We start from the raw sequence: 20,773 nt of genomic DNA, 5'->3' as shown, positions 1-20,773 counted from the left end.
CGGTCCGCCCGCATCCCGTCAGCCCCGCGGGCAGGGGCCGCTCCTTTGCGGCTTCTCGCTCGCCCCCGTGTCCCAGCGTGCACCGCGCTTCCGCTCGGCGGCTCCTTCCGGTCGCAGCCCGGCGTAGAGGACGGTCGCCAGGTCGTCGGGCCGCGGCGGGCAGCGGGGGCCGGGAGGGGGGTACCGGGGCCGCCCACGCTCCGCCGCTGGCAGGGCGGGCCCTTCCCCGCCACACCCACCCGTCCCGGGGAGCGGCGGGCGGCCGGGGCAGCCCGGGTTGGAGGGGGGGAGCGCTGCGGCCTCGCCCTCCCCTTGTGAGGGGTCTTGGCGCTGCTCCGTGTCGGTGCGGCGTCATATCGCCGGTGTCACGCCACGCCGGGCGGGTGTGAGGCGTCACCGCCGTGGGTGACACAGTGGGGGGGGGCGCCGCTCTGCGCCCTGAGCTCCACGCCGAGGTCAGGCGTGGGCCGCGGGCTCCGCGCTCCCCTCGCGGGGGGGTCGTGGGGTCTTTAGCTGAGGCCAGGGTTTTTAGCTGAGATCAGGGGCCTGTGAGAAACCCGTGTTCTGGAGCAGACGCGCCGCTGCCGGCGAGCCCTTGCGCGGGCACACGGCTCTGTGGGAGAAACCGTTAGCTGGGTGCCTGCCCTTCCCTCGGACGTGCCGGTGTTGTTCGCTGCTGGAGCTTTTCTTCGGTGGATGTGAGATGTGTCTAGACTCGGCTCGCCTGGAGCTCCTGGCTTGCGCCCAGTAACGATTTGTTACTGCGTGAAAGCATCCCAGGCCGACTTGAACAAGGGAATGTGTTGGAGTTCCAATACAGGAGGCTGTGGGGAAAAAGCGGCAGAGGAAGACTCATCCGCGTAGCTCTAGCAGGGAATATCCCTGAAAAGCCCGGAGCGGTTCGGCAGCGATGTGCTGCCCTTCAGAGAAGGGGCAGGAAACCTCTAGGCTGGCTTTTCTTTTTTTGTAGACAAATAGAAGATGGTGTTATTTCACCTTTGTATGTTCGATGGCTTCGCTTGACGCTGTTGTGTTGTCCCAACAGGATGTTGGCTTCACGGGCATTCAGCCTCATTGGGAAGAGAGCCATTTCCACCTCCATCTGCCTGAGAGCGCACGGACATGGTAGGTGGCGACTGCTTTGGTTATTTAGTAAGGACGATAAAACAAGCGCTTAAGAGGAAGAACACAAAAAGCTGTTGGTTTGGGTGAGGGAAGAATTGGGATAGAGGGGGGGTTGCGAGGCTGGTGCCTTGCCTGCTGGCAGGAGAGCTGTCTGGGCAGCCTGTGCCAGCAGACGGCATTGCGGAGGTGCGGGCAGGGCTGACCGCCGCTGGGGAGGCGGCGGGAGCCCAGGGCCAGGCAGAAACTGGGATGGAAAAAGCGTAGAGGGCTTCTAGGTATTTGGTAGGGGAGGCGATCAGTGTGACAGCTGGAAACAAGAGGTGGCTGGGACATTAATAAAGTAATTTTGGATATTACCTTTTATGTAGATCCCCCTTCTGCTTTATTCTTACGGTCTTAAAATAGCACCCACTTTAAGCACTCTCTCTTCTCCCTCTTCCTCCCTGATGAATGCTTCATCTGGAAGTCTCTTTCCCCCCAGGATTCCTTAACTGTCATCGCCTTTTTGACTGAGCTGTTGGTTTTTTTGTATTGTAACCCGTAAGAGATGTTTGCGCAGGAGTCGGAAGCTTGAACGGGTGTCTCTTCTGTTCCCACGTGCAGCTGGTGTTGTCAAAGCAGAGGATTTCAGCCTCCCAGCCTATGTCGACCGTCGTGACGTTCCCCTGCCTGAAGTGGCCTTTGTAAGGGATCTCTCTGCTCAGCAGAAGGCGCTGAAAGAGAAGGAAAAGGCGTCTTGGACCGCTCTGTCTGTTGACGAGAAAGTTGAACGTAGGTAGCGGGGGCTTTAAGTTAACCCTACAGCTAGATATGGTGCGGTCTGATCTGTTGCACGTTCGTTATTGACAACTTTTACTAGAAAGACTGTTGAGGCAGCTGTTAAACCCTGCTCTTTCTAACAGCTCTGCCAGCAGAGCTCTGCCGGCAGAGCTGTGAGCCCTGAAGGAGCTTTGTTAATTACGACGGAGCTCCTTGTGTGTACGCAAGTGGAGATCAGCCGTTTGTGTTCCTGGGATCCTTGGTGCTGTTTCAAAAAGTTAGAAGCACCTGCCCTGGTGTCTGTTAGGTACCTGAGGCCAAGTTCAGCAATTTCTTCCTCTTCCAGAAAACAAATAGTAATTATATTTGTTTCTTGATTCCCATCTGCCATCAACAAGCCAGAAAAAAATCTCTTCATTATAACAATATGCAATTGTTAGTCCAGCTGAGTAAAATGAACCCTGTGTGTTTGAATGTTAATGACCTCAGCATGACCAAATTTCAGCTAATTAAAGTGCCGAGCAGGTGTTTCGACTTGCAAATAAAACCGCATCATCTTTTCTAACTGACGCCATGGTACGCAAATTGAGAACCTGATCTGCGAACGGTGCTGTGTCCACCCGTGTCACAGCGAGAAGCTTTAAAACTCCTTTGGGAACTGCTCAAATATTCATAAGCACTCTGGTTGGAACTTCAAAATCTTGTGGGCCTTAGTGGCAAAGCTGAGAGAAGCCTTTTGCGATACAAGCGTTCCTGTTGATGTTATTTGTGCTAGGAAGCTCTATGGTCAATAACCGTGCTGGGAATTGGAGGGAAGGAAGGCGATTTCTCCTTCTGTGTCAGGCCTATAACACAACTTTTGCACAAATTTATGGTAAATTGGAGGGAAGGAAGGCGATTTCTCCTTCTGTGTCAGGCCTATAACACAACTTTTGCACAAATTTATGGTAAATTGGAGGGAAGGAAGGCGATTTCTCCTTCTGTGTCAGGCCTATAATGCAACTTTTGCACAAATTTATAGTAATCTATAAAATGGAGACTTAACACTGACCTGCTGGGGGGTGAAACACGCGCGGGGATGGTGAAACACCACTCATTTACTTTGGCACAAGTGCCTTGGTCTTGGCATGGGAGAGGCCAGCTAATTCAGCAGCATTTTTAACGTCCTTTCCCTTTCGGTCAGCTTTAGGCTTTGGGTCACCTCTCTCTGGAGAGCGGCGTGTTGCCTGCAAGTCGCAGGAAAAGTAAAAGAAATGATTTGATGCTTTTAACTTTTTTTTTTTCCCCCCAGTGTATCGTATCAAATTTAACGAGAGCTACGCAGAAATGAACAGAGGAACAAACGAATGGAAGACCATCCTCGGTGGAGTACTGTTCTTTCTTGGTGTCACTGGTCTCATCCTCATTTGGCAGAAACATTATAGTAAGTAAATGCCATACAGCGTTAACTCTTAAACGAAGAGCAAGATCAATTGATACCTGGTGGGAAATCAGAGAATTCTCTGTAAACTGCTCCGGGGGGTCAGAATGGCGTATCGAACGGCTGTTCCCGTGACCTCCGGGCAGTTGCTGGTTGTTAGTCTCTGAAAACTCAATTCTGGAGTTGTAACTTTGTGGAGATCAGCGGGTACGTGGCCTAAATATTCAGGAAGCCGACTTGTAGAAAGGTGAAGGTGGTGGAGAGAGCTTTGGTGGGAGGAGAGGAAAGGGAGGGGAAAGGGCTGTGATACACTAATGATCCCAGAGCTTCCCCTCCCTGTGAAATCCGCTGTCGCAAAAGCTTATTGCCGCCTTGGTAGGAAACATTTGGGTTTCTGCCATGTTTGGCTTCCTTCCCAGCTGACGATCTTACCTCGAGGGAGCCCTCCAGCTGCCGTGAGGCAGAGCACGCAGTTAAATGAGCTGCTCTCCACCTTGAGGCTTCAGCTACTCGCGGTGGAAGCAGGAGAAGGCTGTTGTCTTGGTGCAGATGAACGAAACGGCCAGAGAATCAATGCGGGAATCTGGTCTGAGCTGAATGCTTCAGAAATCGGATGTAGGGGGCGTAGGTTTGAACAGACGATGGCGTGCATGTGATCGGCACTGATGGCTTCGGGGAGGGGGAGAAGCTTTTCGTTGTGAAACTTGTACCTTCGGTTCCCGACTTGCCGATTTTGTATCGCCATGTAATTCCGCCTGCTGTTGAATTGCAGTGTACGGCCCTATTCCGCACACCTTCTCCGACGAGTGGCTGTCGATGCAGACGAAGAGAATGTTGGACATGCGGGTTAATCCCGTGGAGGGCATCTCTTCCCAGTGGGATTTTGAGAAGAACGAATGGAAGAAATAAAGCAACTCAGTGGAACCCTGCTCTGCTTGAAATATGAAATGATTCCATCACCTGTGTGTGACCTCGTTGCTTATGTACTGGAACAACCTCTCCACCTACATAGATGCTAATAAATGTCTGGTTAACTTGAAAGTTTCCTTTTATTGGTCCTCAGATGTGTTTTGTTGTGATGGTAATCTGCAGCGCAGGTTGAGGGGCAAAGCTTTCCCAGATAGTCTTGTCATGGGTGGCGTATCGACAGCGTTAATCGGTTCAAGGGAACGTTTCTGGGGCACAGCCAGCAGTCCCGCTGTGCAGAGGTCGGAGCTACATGTAAGGTAAGCAGATCCCAGCTCTTGCGGAGGCTCGGCGGCCCATAACCACTCCAAAAATAGCACGTCGGCGCTCCAAAAGGCAGCGGCGCGAGGCAAACTGCGTGGGTTGTGTGACGGGGATCGACGCTGCTCCGTCTGTCCGTCCTCCTTGTGAAGGGAACGTGTTCTCAACAGCACGGGCAGGCTGCAGACCTCGCTCCAGTATCCCGTGCAGACTCGAGCGAGGAAGAGGGACAATTAGTAGATCTAGTTCAGCCAAGAGTAGGCTTAGATGAAACCCCAAAGTGTGTTTCGTGCCTTGCCTCTTGCGTGAGGTGACTGTTCAGAGGGGATCGCTGCAGCTGCAGGAGGGGAAGAAATGCTGCCTGTAGTGGGAGCATCTTGGAGCTTTTATTAAATGCAGCGGGCTGAACAAGTTCTGGCTCACGGCTTAACGTTTTCGGGGCCTGAGCTAAGAAAGCTGGCGCCTTGGCTTTGCTCTGCTTGTAGCTGCTGAATTTCTCCCTGCAGCTATCTCCTGGTGCGTCCCCCGGGCTTTCTGCAGGCAAACTTCTGCCTTCGGTTTAAAAACACCCCTCCGAAGACAAAAACTACTAAAACAAGTTTCAACTTTGGTTTGCTCTTTTCCTGATTGCAGGACTGTCACGGGTTTCAATCCATGTCGGTATTTAGCAGCCGTGGCGGAAAGCTTGGGGAGTCTCAGCCACTGGTGATGGCCCGGTGCGCTGGGGCTGGCCAGCCTTTCCCGTCCAGCCAGAGGAATTTGGGGAAGGTTTTTAAGGCGAGACGATTTGGTGGGAGTTAAGCGATGAGCTCGCCTTCCTGCATCTGAAAGATCCCTTAGGCGAAATGTTTGTCTCCGGGGTGCCGAAAAGGATGTTACAAGGATGACAGAATCGCAGACTGGCGATGGCTGCGGGGTTTTCGCTACGCTCGCGGTTGGCTTTTCTCTGCTCTTCGTATAGCTCGTGCCTCTGGCAGGCTGATGGCGCTGATCTGGGAGGGGGCCGGTGAGCTGCTAGGTCCATCTGCTTTGAAAATTGATGTTTTGGAGCATGTGCTGGAATTGCAGCGCTGCTTTACAGCTCCTCTTATCTCCCTTGCTGGAGGGAGGGGGAGATGGGCTTATCCTCAACGCTCCATTAGCTGCACATCGCTCGTGCCATGCTCTGTTTTTCGAGGTAAGTGCCTTATTCTGAATTCCGCTCTCGTTCCCGTGACTGGGAGGAATTAACATGACTGGGAGAGAAATCCTGCTGAGTGCAGGGCTCGTGCCAGCCCGTAGCATCCCAGAATGAACCCCGGTGAGCATCGCCGGGACGAGGGAGTCGTTCCTCCCAAGCGTCCTCCTCTTCACCCTCCCCAAAAGGCTGCGAAAGCCCCAGGGAGCCCGGGAGAGAAACCTGAGCCTCGCCATGGCCCCGGATCCTTATTTCATCCTCCCCTGCCTGGCACCAGCCACTCTCCTCCGTCCGCTTCACCTGCCGGAGCAGCCTGCCGCCGGTAAGCGAGCTGAATTTGCTGGGGGTCTGCACGCTCCCCTCCTGACGCGTGTTCCCCTTCCTCCTGCTCGCGGCAGCGGGATGCGCTTTTGGAGGGGGGCAGATCTCTCCATCTGGGATTTTTGGGTGCTTATTTGCAGATAGCCTTGGAGAACAAGAAGCTACCGGAAGCCTGACTCTGGGGAGAGAAAAACCATGGGGAGTGGAATGAGCAAGGTACTGGGGGGCCAGTGGTACTGGGGGGCCAGCACGTCCTCCTTGGGCAGGACCTTTCTCCTGCAGCCCAGGGGGATGCTTGTTCCCAGACCCCCATGATGCCCTAAATACAACCGTTTGCATCTTCCTTTTCTCATTCCCCTTCGAAACTTCACGCAGTTGAGAAGGGGAATTAAGAAAGCAAACGGTGATCCCTGGGTTTATATCCGAGGTGATCAGCTAAGTGTCTGTGGGTGTTAGAAAAGTAACAGCTGGCTTTAGATGCTCGTCCCTTGGGCGGTGAGGCCATGGCATTAAAATCCTCAGGTCCCTGCGGGGAAATTTCCTCCCCTTGCCACCCCCGGGACGTATCTGTGCCTGGCAGCCATGAGCTGCGAAGGGGGAAGTGGGGTTTTACTGCTGCTCGTTGCTCAGCTGAACTCCGGGGCTGGCAGAGGGGATTGATTTCTGTTTGTATCCTTAAATAACCGCTTGGTATGTGTGTTATCCAGTTTAAAATTAGACTCTGGGACAACAACGGAGAGACCAGACCAGGGCAAACTCTCTTTGCACAGCTCTGGTGTGATTTAATACGAGGGTTTCACCCCCTGCAGCTGCAGCCTGACCTGGCAAAGTGGCTTTTACAGCCTCCCTGGTGCCACCAAACCCTCTTGGGGAGCCCGGGCTGCCTTTGCCAGGGGCTGGGTTGGTGCAGACACATTTGTCTTGCAGGATCCGGCTTTGACTTGATAAGATGCGGGGCTCGGCGTCCTCCTTCTAGTGGTAGCAGCTTTGCTGTGCTGAAGGCAGACGTTTGCTGAATCTAGGTGTTTGCACCCCAGAAGCGGGCTGGGGTTCAGCTGAATGAGCTGGATGTGACCCAGAGCTGTTGAAAACCCTTCCTACAGCATCTCAAACCAGCTGTCTTCTGCCAGATGGGTGCAAAAGAGTCCATTTGGGAACCAGCTCTTCCTTTTGGTGCTCCTGGAAACTGCTCTGGCAGGCTCTTACACTCTGTAAATACCCTGAGCTGCCCCTTTTTCTCCTTCATAACCCTGCAGCAGTGAGTTGGAGACCAAATTTGCATACTTGACGGCACTTACTGCAACATCCTGGCCAGAAAAAGTATTATAAATAGCCTATGCCTTTGCCCGTCTATCCCTGGCTGGCAGAGGCAACCTTTGAAACTATTTGCAAGAGGTGGTTGCTGTAGAATAGCAAAATAAACTTAGCCTCAGCAAGCTGGCCTGCCTCCGGGAGCCAGGGCGATGGGGGGTCCCTGCTGGAGCCCCACCTTGAAGGAGGAGGCTGGAGTGGGCCGAGCTGTCTGGGGAATCCAGCCCCCAGCACTGCCTTTCCCATAGCAATAGGACCAAATGCAAGCCCCCTCCATTTATGTGCTGAGTTTTCCTGAGCTCTGCGCTCCTGCAGGGGTTTGGGCTGGTGGTTTGAGTGGGCTCAGCCTCTGACGTTCGTTAATGAAGATGATTCGCTGATTAGGTGCTTGCTTTATCGTTGCCTCGGGAGTTTGCTGCCAGATGCCCTGGCCCTGCTGGTACCAGGCACGCCGCTTGTCGCTCCCGCCACGTCGGATGCACGTTGTGCCCGGCGCCATCTGAAATCTCTCTCCTTTTTGTCACCTCCCAGGTTGTCAAAGGCCTCTACCTCGGGAACATCCGCGGTGAGTGCCTTTCCCTGCTCCACCTCCGCGGGTCTTGCTGTGGGATCCCTGCCCAGCTGGCAGGGCTGGAGGAGCCCCTCTCCTCGGGGATTCCCTGTGCCTGCTCCCGACTGGGGACCTCAGCATCTTCCAGAGATCCAAAGCCCCCCAAAAGCCCCATCCCAATCGCAAGCGGCCCCGTGCACCTCTAGCCCGGGAAAGGGACATCTGTGGGGTGTGGCGGTCACCAGCCATGCCGGAGCACCGGGGAGCCCCTGGTATGGCTGGAAACCTCCCCATGTTTGCTGAGACAATATTTACAGAGGGCCAACGCCTGGCTTTCTCGCTGGGGCCTCTGGCCCCGTGAGGAGTAGGGCGAAGCTTGGCTTTCACCCAACAGCAAAGACACAACCGCCTTTTCCAAATTAGCAGTATAATTTCTGATTCTGGGAGTGGTTTTAGGAGCCTGCTTGAATACCCAGTGCATCCGAGGGGGATTTTGCTTTGAAGGAAGCGCATGGCGATGCCTGGTCTCCTTCCCTGCATCGTGCGGGGTGAGAGGCAGCGGGCAGGGGCTGGCACGGGGGTCGAGGGGCCGGGGGTGATGGATAAGGGTTGCTGGTGGGTGCTGGATCCAGCAGATCTCCCAGGAGGGCAGGCGACTCACGTACCGCTCCTGCTTCCAGACTCTGAGGACCGGGAAAACCTGCTGAGGAACGGGGTGACGCACATCCTCTCCGTCCACAGCAGGGCCGAGCCGGTGCTGGAGGTGGGTGCCCGGGTGGGGGACCTGGGGGACCATCCCGGGGGAGCAGGGGCTGGGAGGGTGCAGAGGGGACACACGCTCTTCTCCCGGCGTGGGGCAGAGAGGGGAGCAGCAATGCCGGATTTGCACCAATTTGCACCGTGCGACGCCGAATTGCCCCCAAAGAGGCTCAGCGCTGGCTTTCGGAGGGGGGTAGGGGGAAAGGGGTATTTTGGGGGGCACGGCCACCCCCTCGATGGTTTTTAGGGTGAAAAGCCTAGCGCTGGCGGGGCCGGGACCCGGCGGGGTGCCCGGTGCTGCCGCGGGGAGAACCGCGAGAGGGCGGCGGATCCCCGCGGATGGCGGCGCCGGGGCCGCGTCCCGCCCCGAGCGGGAGCGGGGCCGCAGCGGGACCCGGACACCCCAACGACCCCCAGGACAGGGGGTCCCGGGCCGCCCTGGCTCTGCCTGCCCCCCCCCTGCCCCCGCCATCCCCCACCCGCGGCCCCCGGAGCGCCACGGGACCCCTCGGGCTGTGGGGGGGGGAAACTGAGGCAGGAGGGAGGTGCCCGGTGGGTTGATGCCAGAGGTGCCGGTGCACAAATCCTGCCCGCACGGAGCCGTGGGCCGGCTGGAGCCTGCAGCAGGAGGAGGAGGAGCAGCCCCGTGCGTGGGGATTACTCCGGCCACGCTGCCCACGTCGCGGCGGACGGCCACACGCGACTTCGTCCCGGTGTCGGACCCGCTGCCGGCTCCCAAATCCCGGGATGCTGCGGAAGGTGAAGGGGACTGCCAGAACCCCTCGTCCTTTGGGGCCGCGATGGCTGGGAGTCCCAGCAAAACACCAGCTCGAGCCTTTTCCCCCGCTACAGCGTTGAGTAACGTGGAGCGGGGAGAGAGAGAAGGAAGGAGGCCGCATAAAATCGGTGCAAAGAAACGGCTCGTGGCTGGAGAAGGGGCAGCTGGTGGGGCTCGGAGCACGGCCAGACGGGTAGCAAACCGCACGGCGAGCTTACAACACGGAGCAAGCCGCCGGGCTGGTGGAAAGGGGAACCGGGAAGGCATGGTGGGTTGAGCAATGTGTCAATCACGGCCCTGGGTTGGGAACCGCAAACCCCAGCACCGTTCCCATGCGTGGCCCAGCTCTCCGAGGCGGGATGGGGGCACCCAGCCCTGCGGGGAAGGGGAAGCCACCGCGAGCCCAGCAGTTAATCCAGGATCGGGGTGCGGGTCGGGGTTTGGGGAGGAGCGGGGTCGCTTCGGCTGCTCCGCTGGTTGGCACGGTGGCTTTGATGGCACGGTGGCTCTCCTCGCTGCGGGGAGGTCGTGCTGGTGCCAGGCATGGCAGGGCACAGCCAGGTTTTGGGATGCCGCAGCCCATCGTGGCTCATCTCGCCAAACCTGTTGGCGTTTGCTTGCTGGTCCCCGTGCCCCTGCCTGACGCATGGTCCCCTTCCACCCGCCGAGCTCCTGCCTGCAGCCACCATCCCCTGCATGCCGGGGAGCCGTGGTTTGGCCAGGGGCGTGGATGAGGAACCCGCTGGCTCTGGTTTTCTCCCGGCCCCGGCCTCTCCGGCAGCTTCTCCCCGGGTGGAGAGCAGCCAGCTGGCACGCCATGGGGAGCCGGCAAGTGGCACGTTGCTGCGGCACCTCGTCCCCATCCTGCGAGAGGCTGTGGGATGGCAGGGGCGAGCACGGGACGGGGCTGGGGAGGACGGATGGGATGGAGAGGAGATGCACGGGAAAGCCCGCCCGCGCTCATCCTTGCAACGTGGGTCTTTCCAGCACAGAAAGATCCCCGTGCCTGACCCGCTCTGCCCCTTCCCTCCTTAAATGATCGGTTTTTTCCAGCCTCCTGGTTTGCTCTGCAGTGGAGAGAAGCGAGGGTGGCCCATGGGTTTGGGCTGCATCAGCCCAGGGGAGCCCTTTCGGCAGCGATGCCACAGGGAGCCGATGGAGATGGGGCAATCCCTGGTGTTCGGCCGTTTCAGCTCTGGCTGGCAGGATTTCCACCCATTTCACTAAGAAGAAAAAAGGGAGGGAAAAAAAAAAAAAAACCAACACAACCAAAACCTCAGATGAAAAGGATCTAATTTTAGCGCAGAACAGGGAGGTTCGAGGAAGCGATGTTTTAAAGAAAGTAATCTGACCTACGCCAACATGCGGCAGGATGATTTGTTGTGTATTAAAAGGACCGGGAGGAAATAACTCATTGATGAGACTGACTTCATCAGTGCGTGTTCGCACACGTCTTCCTGACGGGGCTCGCCGGTCGGGGCCCCGGTGAAGGGGTGGCTCAGTTTTGGGGGGCTCCTGAGCATCGTAGCGGTTCCCCACAGCCTGGGCTCTCCTCTGGGCTGAAATGGGGGGGAAATACCCCGGGGTGGGATGGATGCGACCCTTCGTTGCTTCTCCCTACCCACGGGGAGCGGAGCAATGGTACCCGAAAGCAGGCTGTGCCTTTCCCCTCACCTAAGGGTCAGCTGGGGAGAGGGAAAAGAGAGAAATGAAAAAGAGAAAAGATTTGGTGTTTCTCGGAGGTATCTCATTATTGCAACCATCTTTGTATTGCAGGACATGACCTATCTCTGTATCTCAGCCTCGGATTCATCCAGTCAAAACCTGTAAGTCGTTTGCCATCCTTTTGCCTCCCAGCATCGCGTGTTGGTCGTTGTCGGTCAATAAAAGTTCAGATTCTGCAGAATGAACGTTCAGTTCATTCGTGCTGCAAAAACTCGGCATCATTGCTGAGCTTGGCAAAAGCTGCGGTTCATTCTCAGGCGGTAAATAGCATTTGTAGGGCTTAAAGTCTGTTTCTGTGCGTGTTTGCAGTCAGTAAATTTAATTTTCCATCAAATTTCAGAATTATTCTACTGGGCAGGGTTGAAAACGGGAGCATTTTTTATGGGTTTAGAAAGAGAATTGTTTGTGTCAGTCTTCCAGACATTCTCCTTGGAAAGAGAAATAAAATATGTATTAAAATTAATATTTTTTCCCCACAAAGCATAGATACTCATAAGTCCTTTAGTGATGTTCTCGAGATGAGGTTGGCGAGAGGTGCTGCACGGAAGGCCCAGGCTTTCGTGGGATGCGGTGCTGGGGGGCGGTGGGCGCAGGCGCTGCTGGCACCGGGGCGGTCGCAGCACCCCGCTGCTGCTTTGGGCGACGGGCATCCATAAACCACCTGTGCAACCAGAAAACGGGTAACTCCGAGGGATTTTTCTCACCGACCAAAGCCTAAAAAGGATCGAAACTTTATGCACAGTGACCGGAGTCACTTTGCACAGAAGCCCGTTTGTGGAGGTGTTGGTTTTCCAGCACCCTTGGGAGCAGCCGTGCCCGGGGGTGTGATTCTGCTTGCTCATGCTCCCGCTGAGCGGAAAGAGAAGCTTTACAAGAAAGCCCTGCCTCAGCAAGACCAGGGTTTTTTGGTTGTTATTTTTTCTCTTCTCTCATTTCTTTGCATTTGTGGCATGTCTACCAAAAGGGAAAAAAAAAGGGGGGGGGGGGGGGGAGATAAGACTGGCTGCCGGAAGGAAGACTTATTCAAGGAACTATTTTCTGCTTGTCATTTTATGCCTCGGATTTCACAATCCTGGTGAACTTCGTGTCCTGCAGAGGAGATGCTTGTGACTCAGGACCTCAGTGGCTCTCAACATTACCAGGCTGCATGCCCCGATCCCATGCTTCAAGGCTGGAAAAGCACGGGGAGAGCTTTCCTCTGCCTGCCCACGTGGGGAAAAAAAACCCCGGGGACTGGGTGAGGATGGATGGGGTGGCTGAAGCCCTCACCTGCCTCCCTCCGGGATGGGTTGGGAGAGCGATGCTGTGTGCGTGGAGCGGGCTGGAGGCTAGCGGCAAGCGTGCCAAGGGAGCTGGAGGAAAAAGCATCACGTCCTTGCGAGCGAGGTGCGTCCCTGCTGGTCCCAGCCGAGGGGCTGCAGTGGAGGACTGGGGTCTGGAGAGCTTGGACCTGTGTAGGCAACACGTGCAGGCCCTGGGGATGCTGTCTGCTCTGCGAAGATAAGTCGGAGGAGGAGAAATCCCCCGGGATAAGCTTTAGGCAGGGAAAGGCCCCCCAAAGGGCGATGCTCTGTTTGCTACAGTGGTCGAGGAGGAGGCACATCTGCAGCCCACGAGGAGCAATGGACTTACATTCCCTTTCAGGGCTGAGAGGCTCAATATTTTTAGTATGACCACATCTTCAGAGACTCCCCCATCTCTCCTCCTCTTCTTGGGCAGCAGAACCCCCTGCTATTTTTGAATACGCCCTCGGCTGGTTTCTTAGAAGGCACCAGAGCCCTGTCCTCCCAGGGAAGGGTGAAGAGCAGCATCCCCTTCGATCCCCCTTCCAGGGTGGGGTGAAGAGCATCCCCTCCCACGGGCTAGCAGGGATGGGGGAGATTTTGGAGGGTTCTGCCTTGCCCCCGCAGGGAAGCCAGCTCTGAGCCCTGGAGGGGTCTCGGGGGAGGATGCGCTGGGAGCGAGGGGCATGGGGGGAATAAGTCCGCAGTAGCTTGCGCCTTGGCTTCTGAGAAATCAGGAAGGCTGTGCAGGCGCACGCCCACCCCATCACGCGGAGGCAGAGGAAGTCCGGCGCCGGGGCAGGGGCACTGCTGGCTCCCGCACTCGCTGCTGGGCGGCTCTGGCTCGGCCGCACCAAGGGGACCCTCTTCTCCTCCTCCTCCTCCCGAAAAAGCCGGGGCTGTATGGTCAGGGAGTCCGCCAGCAGCTCAAGTTACCCAGAACCAGGTTTTCTGCCTTAAAACTCCCCCGGGGATTGGTGGGACCGTGAGGGTGAGCAGGGATGGGCAGCAAACACGTGCTGAGGAGCTGAATACCTGGCTCGGCGTGGGCTCTGCGAGGTGCCTGCTGTCTTTGAGAGGGATCGGCAGTGGCTTCCAGCATCCCGTGCGGTGATGAGCAGGAGGGATGCATCTCACCGGAGCCTGTGTAACCCTCCCACGAACACCCACCTCTATCTCATCAGCACACATGGAGTTATTTATCCTGTTTTCTAGGTCTCCATGCCTTCAGAAAGACGGGTGCTGCTCATATTGCTGAGCGTCCAGCTCAGAAGGAGAGAAGCGCCATAGCACATTGCAGCCGAGGTGCCAGAAAGTCCTGGCTGCCCGACCTGCCCCGTTTTGCTGCGAAACTCGCTGGTTAGGGTTAACGTGCTCCCTCTGCCTTGCCGGCAGTTACCGGTTATGCTCTCAGGAATGCAGGCAGCTATCCAGGGACAAGCCTGCGTTGTTGCTGGCAGCCCTACCTCCCTGGCACGGGCACCTCTCTGTGCCCTCCCTTGGGTGGGAAGGGGCCGGAGAGGCTGCTTGGGGTGAGGAGGGGAAGGGAGTTGCACCATTTTGGGACCTGCAGGCAAAACGCCTTGGGAGCCACCTTCTCCCTGCCTTCTTCCCCACCGGCATCTTTCCCTTGGGGGGAACCGTGTGTTTTTGGCATCGTTTGGGAATTAGGGGCGAGCCGATGGCTCAGGACAACCTCTGACGTGGAGATGCGCGTGTCCCTTGGGCACAAGATGACACCTTGCCCTGGAGGCCGTCTCCCTGGGGTCCTCCCTGAGCTGGTTTGGCTGATGGCATCTCTTGCTCCCATCCCGATGCCTTGGGAAGAAGGAAATACCCCGGAAAGTCTCTTAGGTCATTTCCTTCCTGGCAGATGAAGATCAGCCCCTCTGCCTTTGCCTGGCAGAGGAAGGATCTCTGCTCCCTCCACACGCCGGTGGCCCAGGGTGGTGGGAAGTCCTGGCAGGGGACATATAGCTGCTGCTGCTGGTGTGGCCGGGTGCCTTGCAGGGGTGGGCAGCCCTCCCATCCTCACTTCCCTGCCTCTCTCCTTGCAGGCTGCAGCATTTTAAGGAGTGCATCAAGTTCATCCACGAGTGCCGGCTCAGTGGGGGAGGCTGCCTCATCCATTGGTGAGAGCTGCTGTCACCGCCTCGCGTCCTCGGTTCGCATCAGTCCTGTGGGAGGTGGGGATGGGCTCCCAAGAAGTGTCCTCAACGTCGAACGTCACTTGCGGTGGGGAGGAAGAAGAGGAGAAGACAAGGAACAGCAGGAGGGTGACAGGGGAAGGTCTCCACTGCTGAGGCCCGTGGGGATGGGTGGTCCATGCGCTGAAAACCTGAGCATCCAAAGAGGTGGGACAAGCTAGAGGAGGGGACAGGGGGAAGCCACCTGCCCGGGGCCACCGGCAGTGGCTCCCTGCCCATGCGGCTCCTTACCCCCACCCAACCCACGGCCGGGGAACCCGCTAGCACCCCAGCGAGAGGGGGTGCCCATGGGAAGATGCATCCCATGGGCGTCCCTTGCTGCGGGGCCGCACCAGCCTCCATAGCGGGAATATCTCTCCCTGACGCTGCTCCCTTGTGCCGTGCCAGCCTGGCTGGGGTCTCCCGCAGCACCACCATCCTGGTGGCTTACCTCATGACGGTGACCGAGCTCGGCTGGGAGGGCTGCCTGGCCGCCACCAAGGCCGTGCGGTCCTACGTCAGCCCCAACTTTGGCTTCCAGCAGCAGCTGCAGGAGTACGAGGCGACTTTGCTACAGGAGGTACGTCCCGCGCCGACATCCCCTTATATATGTGTCCGTGGCGTTTGCAAGCAGGCACGGCTCTTTTGCATGCAGCTCACTGCAGGAGCCGGCTGTTTTGCCTGAGCTGGCTTTCGTGCATGCTATTTATTACCTGGGGATTTTGGGTTTTGCATGCAAAAAAGAAAAAAAAAAAAAAAAGAAAAGAAAAAAAAAAAAGAAGTGCCTAGACATTATGTGAGGGCACTTAAAAAAGCTCTTTAAAACCCCAGTGCTTTTCTTGAGAGTTCAGCTAGGACACAGTGGGAGGGATGGGCGAGCATCAAGTCCCCCAGGAGCCCTGGAAAGGGCACGGGGCCGGTTCCTGGGAATGCAGCGCAGCCGGAGGCGGAAAGGGGGAGAGGAGAGGGAGGAAGGCTCTTGCGAGCAGCGTCGGGATGTCTGGGCGTGCTTGGATCTGGCAGGGCTTCCTCTGACAGCGAGTCCTCTGCTTTTAGAGGCAGGCGATAGAGGCAAGTGTTGATGGAGAAATTCTCCCCAGATAACGTGGAGCAGCAGGTTTTAGGAGGGCAGAAGCCCTGGATGGGTCGTTCCTGTCCCGTGCAAGGGAGGGATGTTGTTGTAGTTGAGCCGAGCTGGATGCTGGCAGCTGGGAGCGACAGCGGCACGTTTACTCGGGAGAGCACTAGTTGCAGAGATCAGAGCTGCACTTTTGACCCGGAAAGCCTTCAAAAGGAAAGGGAAAGGCCTTTAAAAGCACAGCTCCCGCCCGGCTCGCTGGCTGTCCTCCAGCATCCCACGCTGGACCCTGCTCCTCTGCCCAGCACCGGGCTCTGCGGAGAAGGACCGGGGTCCAAACCTGCCCCGGGAGAGCACACGGGCCATAGCTGGATCTCTGCAAGGAAAGAGCAACCCATAACTTGACATGTACCGGGCATCTTGCAGCCCATGTCACCCCTAAACTCGGTCCCATCCCTGGAGGCAAAACCCCCCCGCATCCGCTGTAGCCACGGGCATCGTGCAACGGCCCCGCGGCAAACGGCGGTGCAGACCCGGCGGTCCCTCCGGCCACACCAACTGGTTCAAGGGGATTTCTGTCCTCCCAGGAGAGAGGCAGGGACAGCATGTGACATTGGCCCAAATGTTAGCCCCTTCCCCGCCACCAAGTTCCTTTCCCTGAGTGCTGGAGGGAGTGGGCAGCCGCTGTCACATGAGGGACGCAGTCCTGCCCTGTTACCGCTGGCTCGCAAAAAACATCCGCGGAGGAGGGCAGAAAATGGTCCAAGGGGTTACAAAACACCCGCGGTGCTGGAGATTCCCTGCAGGGCTTCCCCCGGCCGGGCCAGCTCTCCCTAACCCTTCCCATGCTCTGGCCACGTCCCAGCACAGACAGTGATGTGGGGCTTGCTGTGCCCCCCGCTCCATCCGACCTATTCCTCCTGCTCCCCAAAATCCAGGCTGGGCTCAGCAGACGCTGGACTTTCTTCCCTTTCCCTTAGATGCTGCTTTTTCATCACCTCGAAGTTTTGCCGGAGGCTTTGCAAGCATTTCCCTGAAAATAGCAAAGGCAGAGCCAAGGGCAGAGGCACTTGGACGTGCTTTTCTGAGCCGCAGGGTTTAGCAAGAGCCGCCTTTAACTTGGAACGCCCTGTGTTCCCCACGATCGCAGCATCGGGGAGGGAACCTGCAGATGGCCCGCATGGGCGGACTGCTGCTAGCACGGCCCCGGGGGCAAAGGCTGGGTCCTGGAGCGGGAGAGGTCTGGCATTACTCACCCGCAGCTGCATTTGAAGAGGGGGAAGAGCCAGAATGGCTGCTCCAACCTGACCAGCGATGCCCTGCTCCGAGCTCACCCCTGCGCCCTCCGCCTTTGCAAGAGGAAGGGACTTGCGGGCAGGTTAGCCGAGGCGGATGGCTGGGTGTCTCGTGGGGCGGTGGGCACCGTAGGCATTCACCTGCGTGGCCAGGAGCCCGTGGGACCCAATGCCGCGTGGGTCCTGTGCCTTGCTTCATGGCAAGCAGCGGGTGGCTTGCTTACCTTGGCTGCGGGATGTCACACCTTGTTCCCGTTTGTGGCTTTGGGGTGGTTTTCCGTCTGTGTAGGTAGGATGCAGGAGCAAGGGTATCATGACCTGAGCTTCAGCTTTTGCTGAGGGTAGAAAAGAGGTTAAATTTCCCCACTTAGCCCAGCTGTCATCCCGGCAGGCAGCAATTTGGAAATCCAGTGCTTGGGAGCAGACGTGGATAAGGTTCTGGGCAGGCTGCTCAGGAGGAAAAGCCTCGTTTCTTGTTGGTTAAAACCTGCGAGGAACAGGTCAGTCCTTCTGGGGATCTCCTGCGGACCTCCTCCCTAGGGCTGTGGGTGAGCATCCCTCTGTGCCTCGGTTTCCTCCATCCGGAGCAGGGACCTCAGATGGGATCCCAGGAGGTGGAAATGGGGAAGATGCTCTCTGGGACTGCCCAGCCGGCCCCTCGCCGCAGGAACCACGCCTTGAGCGTGCAGCTGTGGTTTCGAGCTGGCAAATGGTGCTTATGGGGGCTAGATGGATAAAGAAGGAAGGAAGGGACCAAGAGCAGCAGCAGGATGACGGGTAAGGTTAGAAAAGGAAGTAAGCGAGCACAGAGAAGACAACATGGATGTGAGAGAGGGCACAGATGGGCGTTTGGGTGATGGACCCATCCCCCCCTGCCCCAAGGTCTCCCCGTGGTGCTGGCACACCGTGGCCAGGCTGCCTTTCCCCCCCCCCAAGTGCTGTCCCAGATGGGATGGGTGCTCCTGGCCCCAGGAGAGAGGAGGAGGGCAGTGGGTTAGTGGTCAGCACTGGAGGAAACAGGCTGTAACCACTTCTTGCTCTAGCTTTAAAGGGAAACGCCTGGCAGCAGCAGCAGGGTGCTTCCCCTGGCCTCCCACTGGCTCCTTCCCTCCTTCGCTGGGTGGTGGGAGCCAGCTCTGAGGCTGGGCGGTGGGTGCCGAGCCTCGGTGGGTGCCGAGCCTCGGTGCCCAGGCTGGTCTCCCCACGTAGCTTCATCCCTCTGGAAGGGATCCCTCTTGCATGGGAGGGATGTTCCCCCCCATCAGCAGCTGGCATGGATGGTTGCCCCAAATCCTGTCCCAAATCCTTTGGGACTCACTTCCCAGAGGTTGTTTTCTAGCAAGTAAATGAGGCTCGGTTCTCGGGGTCCACCCTGAACAAGAGGTCTTGTTGCTTGCAGACTGCAAGCGCACAGCAGCCGTGGTGAGTCCGCTGTCAAGGGAGTTGATTTGGGAAATCCAGACATTCCCGGTGGAAATCCCCTCTGCCCGAGCTGACTTTCCCTGGCTGCAGGAGCGGGGGATGCCCCCAGGGTCAGTCTCAGACTTGATCCTCTTGTGGTTTGTGGTCCCCGTGCCTGCGGCAGCCCTGGCAGGACAGGGCTGAGCTGCCTGTCCCGCTGTCCTGCATCCCTGCAGGACCCTTTGCACCTGCAGCCTTCGCATTCCCCACTCCGTGCCCTCCATCCTTTTCGTAAGGTGTTTGGTGTTGCTGGGCGTGCTCTTACCACCCGTCCCAGTAAGTCCTGCTTGCTGGAGCAGCTGGTTCCCAGCTATTAGGAAGATGGCCGAGCCCTGCCTGCTCCCCACGAGCACCGGGAGCTGCCACGGCGGGTCCTGGCAGAGCTGCCCGTTCCTGCCCACGCTCTCAGGAGCCGCAGTCTGGGCCTGCCTGGCCGTTTCTCATCCCAGCAGTAGCGGGAAGCATTTCTACGGACCGTCTCTCGCTTCCCAGCCACCTCCAGACCTCAGCCCGCTGCCAGCTGGCCCCCGGCCACCGGCACGCTCCTGCCGCCGGAGCAGCCGTCGCAACTGGCTGCAGCGATGGGGGGGATGAGGGGCACCCCCCAACAGCCCGGCGGCGAGCGAGACGCTCTGCAAACAACCCTGCCTCAGCATGCAAGAGCCGACTTGGCCGTGCAGCTCGCGGCAGCGAGTGCAGCTCGTCCCCGCGCTGCCACGGCGGGGAGAAAAGCGTGGGGAAGCTTTTCTTACAGGAATTCGGGCACACAAGGAGCAGCAGCAGCTTTTTGGCAATGAAAAGTAAACAAAGCTGCTGTCCCGGCTGCAGCCCGCGTGAGAAGCTGAGGACGCTGCCAGCTCTCCGGGTCCATCTGTGCCAGGCCGGGGATGCGGGGAGCGCTCTCGATCGGGGAGAAACGTTGCACCTCTCGTACGACGCGGTCACGTCGCGTGGCGTGCGAGCTCCTGCGAAACTGGGACCTTTCTGCTTGCTGGCTGTGGCTGGGGATCCCCCGGCCTCGTCTGAGGCTGTGGCTGGGATGCAGCGGGTGTTGGCCCCGCTCGGCTTGCCGCTTTCCACCGGGGCTGTTGCGAGCCCCAGCTCTCGAGCTGGGGGTGTCTCAGCCCCCAGCGACCCCGACAACCTCTTTTGGCTTTGTCCTGGCAGTATCGCGCCTGGATCCGCCGCGACTATGGCAGGAACCCGTTCGAGGACCAGGAGGAGCTGCAGTGCTTGCTGGCCCAGCAGGAGCAGAGGCAGAAGGAGCAGCAGCTGGGGAGCAGGGAGAGCTCCTGGCTCCGCTCTCCAGCTCCCACCTACCCGCTCCCCTGCCACGCAGGTGGCACCGGCAGAAGCAGATGGATGAACAGATAAGCAGCCGGCTGCTCGAAGGCAGACATTGGCCTTGGGGCTTGGTAAACTCCGTATTCCCTTTGCCAAATGCCTGCGGGGGGGGTTCAGGTCTAGGGCAGCAAGCAGCCAGTGCTGGCCTCGGCTGTGGGGGTGAGGGTTGGGGGGGTGGGGGGTCAGGACTCGCAGACAGTCCCCTTGGCTGCCGGCTCCGTGTATACCTCTGGGCAAGCCAGTTAATTGGTGACAGCGTCTTGCTCTGTCCCGTTCCCCCATTCCCCAGTGGGTCGCAGCCGCTTTTCCATCACCCGTAGCAGCAGCAAGCCCCGTCCCTCTCTCCAGCAGCGCGGTACCCTGCGGTCCCTCCGGCAGGGCACGGCGATGCCAACGCAGACCTCGGAAAGCCAGAGCAGGATGAGGTGGGGAGAGGCCACTTTGTCTTCTGCTTTGCAGTGAAGCTGGGGGCCGGTGCAGGCTGCGAGGCTGCCCCGAGGAGGGAGGGATGGGTCCTGGGGCGTGGGCGTGCTGCCGAGCCCGGCTGTGACCCCGTGGGATGGGGAGAGCGGCTGGAGGCTGAGCTGCTCCCGGGGCTGCAGATGCCCCTTGCCGTGCTTGGACTTTCCTGGTCCAGCCTGGTCTTAGCAGATGTCTCTCTGGCATTTTTCTTAACCCACCCCTCCAGGGAGGGGGAAAATCCAGTGGTGCCGGAGGCTGCTTGTCCCCACCGCCTCCATCCCTGGAGCCGGAGCGGTTTTGGGTTTCCCCTGCTGCCCGATCAGAATGTCCCTGGTTGCAAAAGAAGCCAATTGCTTGATTGGACTCAGTCGACCCGCAGACCAATTTAATGCTGTCCCTCTCCAACAGCCTTTTTAATATTGAAGGACCGTGATTTTGTCCCTTTTTTCATCCCCAACTCGTACGGTGTGTTTCCAAAGCATGGGCTTCCTTTGCCAGGACTCCCCTCGTCC

At 58.2% G+C, this 20,773-nt stretch overlaps 2 protein-coding genes across 2 annotated transcripts; both read left to right on the top strand.

Moving 5' to 3' along the window:
• The first annotated feature begins 1 nt into the window (after nt 1).
• On the top strand, nt 2–4,345 carry COX4I1 (cytochrome c oxidase subunit 4I1). Its single transcript, XM_075510942.1, has 5 exons — nt 2–141; nt 1,046–1,125; nt 1,729–1,896; nt 3,176–3,307; nt 4,077–4,345. The coding sequence occupies exons 2-5, from the start codon at nt 1,047–1,049 to the stop codon at nt 4,211–4,213; spliced, it is 516 nt and encodes a 171-aa protein (XP_075367057.1). The 5' UTR covers nt 2–141; nt 1,046; the 3' UTR covers nt 4,214–4,345.
• A 1,879-nt stretch (nt 4,346–6,224) lies between these two features.
• On the top strand, nt 6,225–20,312 carry LOC142413654 (dual specificity protein phosphatase 22-A-like). The gene is made up of 7 exons (XM_075509993.1): nt 6,225–6,245; nt 7,872–7,905; nt 8,571–8,653; nt 11,204–11,253; nt 14,493–14,567; nt 15,030–15,201; nt 19,623–20,312. Exons 1-7 carry the CDS (start codon nt 6,225–6,227, stop codon nt 19,827–19,829), a joined length of 642 nt encoding a protein of 213 aa, XP_075366108.1. The 3' UTR covers nt 19,830–20,312.
• The last annotated feature ends 461 nt before the right edge of the window (nt 20,313–20,773 follow it).

Source organism: Mycteria americana, chromosome 8 (genome assembly GCF_035582795.1).
Source record: "Mycteria americana isolate JAX WOST 10 ecotype Jacksonville Zoo and Gardens chromosome 8, USCA_MyAme_1.0, whole genome shotgun sequence".
NCBI lineage: Eukaryota > Metazoa > Chordata > Aves > Ciconiiformes > Ciconiidae > Mycteria > Mycteria americana.
This window is presented reverse-complemented; position numbering and strand designations above follow the sequence as displayed.

Coding starts and splice junctions, on each gene's coding strand:
- COX4I1 (XM_075510942.1), top strand. CDS start 1,047: ATGTTGGCTTCACGGGCATTCAGCCTCATTGGGAAGAGAGCCATTTCC. Junction 1,897..3,175: donor TGTTGACGAGAAAGTTGAAC/GTAGGTAGCGGG, acceptor TTTTCCCCCCAG/TGTATCGTATCAAATTTAAC. Junction 3,308..4,076: donor CATTTGGCAGAAACATTATA/GTAAGTAAATGC, acceptor GTTGAATTGCAG/TGTACGGCCCTATTCCGCAC.
- LOC142413654 (XM_075509993.1), top strand. CDS start 6,225: ATGGGGAGTGGAATGAGCAAG. Junction 6,246..7,871: donor TGGGGAGTGGAATGAGCAAG/GTACTGGGGGGC, acceptor GTCACCTCCCAG/GTTGTCAAAGGCCTCTACCT. Junction 8,654..11,203: donor GGGCCGAGCCGGTGCTGGAG/GTGGGTGCCCGG, acceptor TTTGTATTGCAG/GACATGACCTATCTCTGTAT.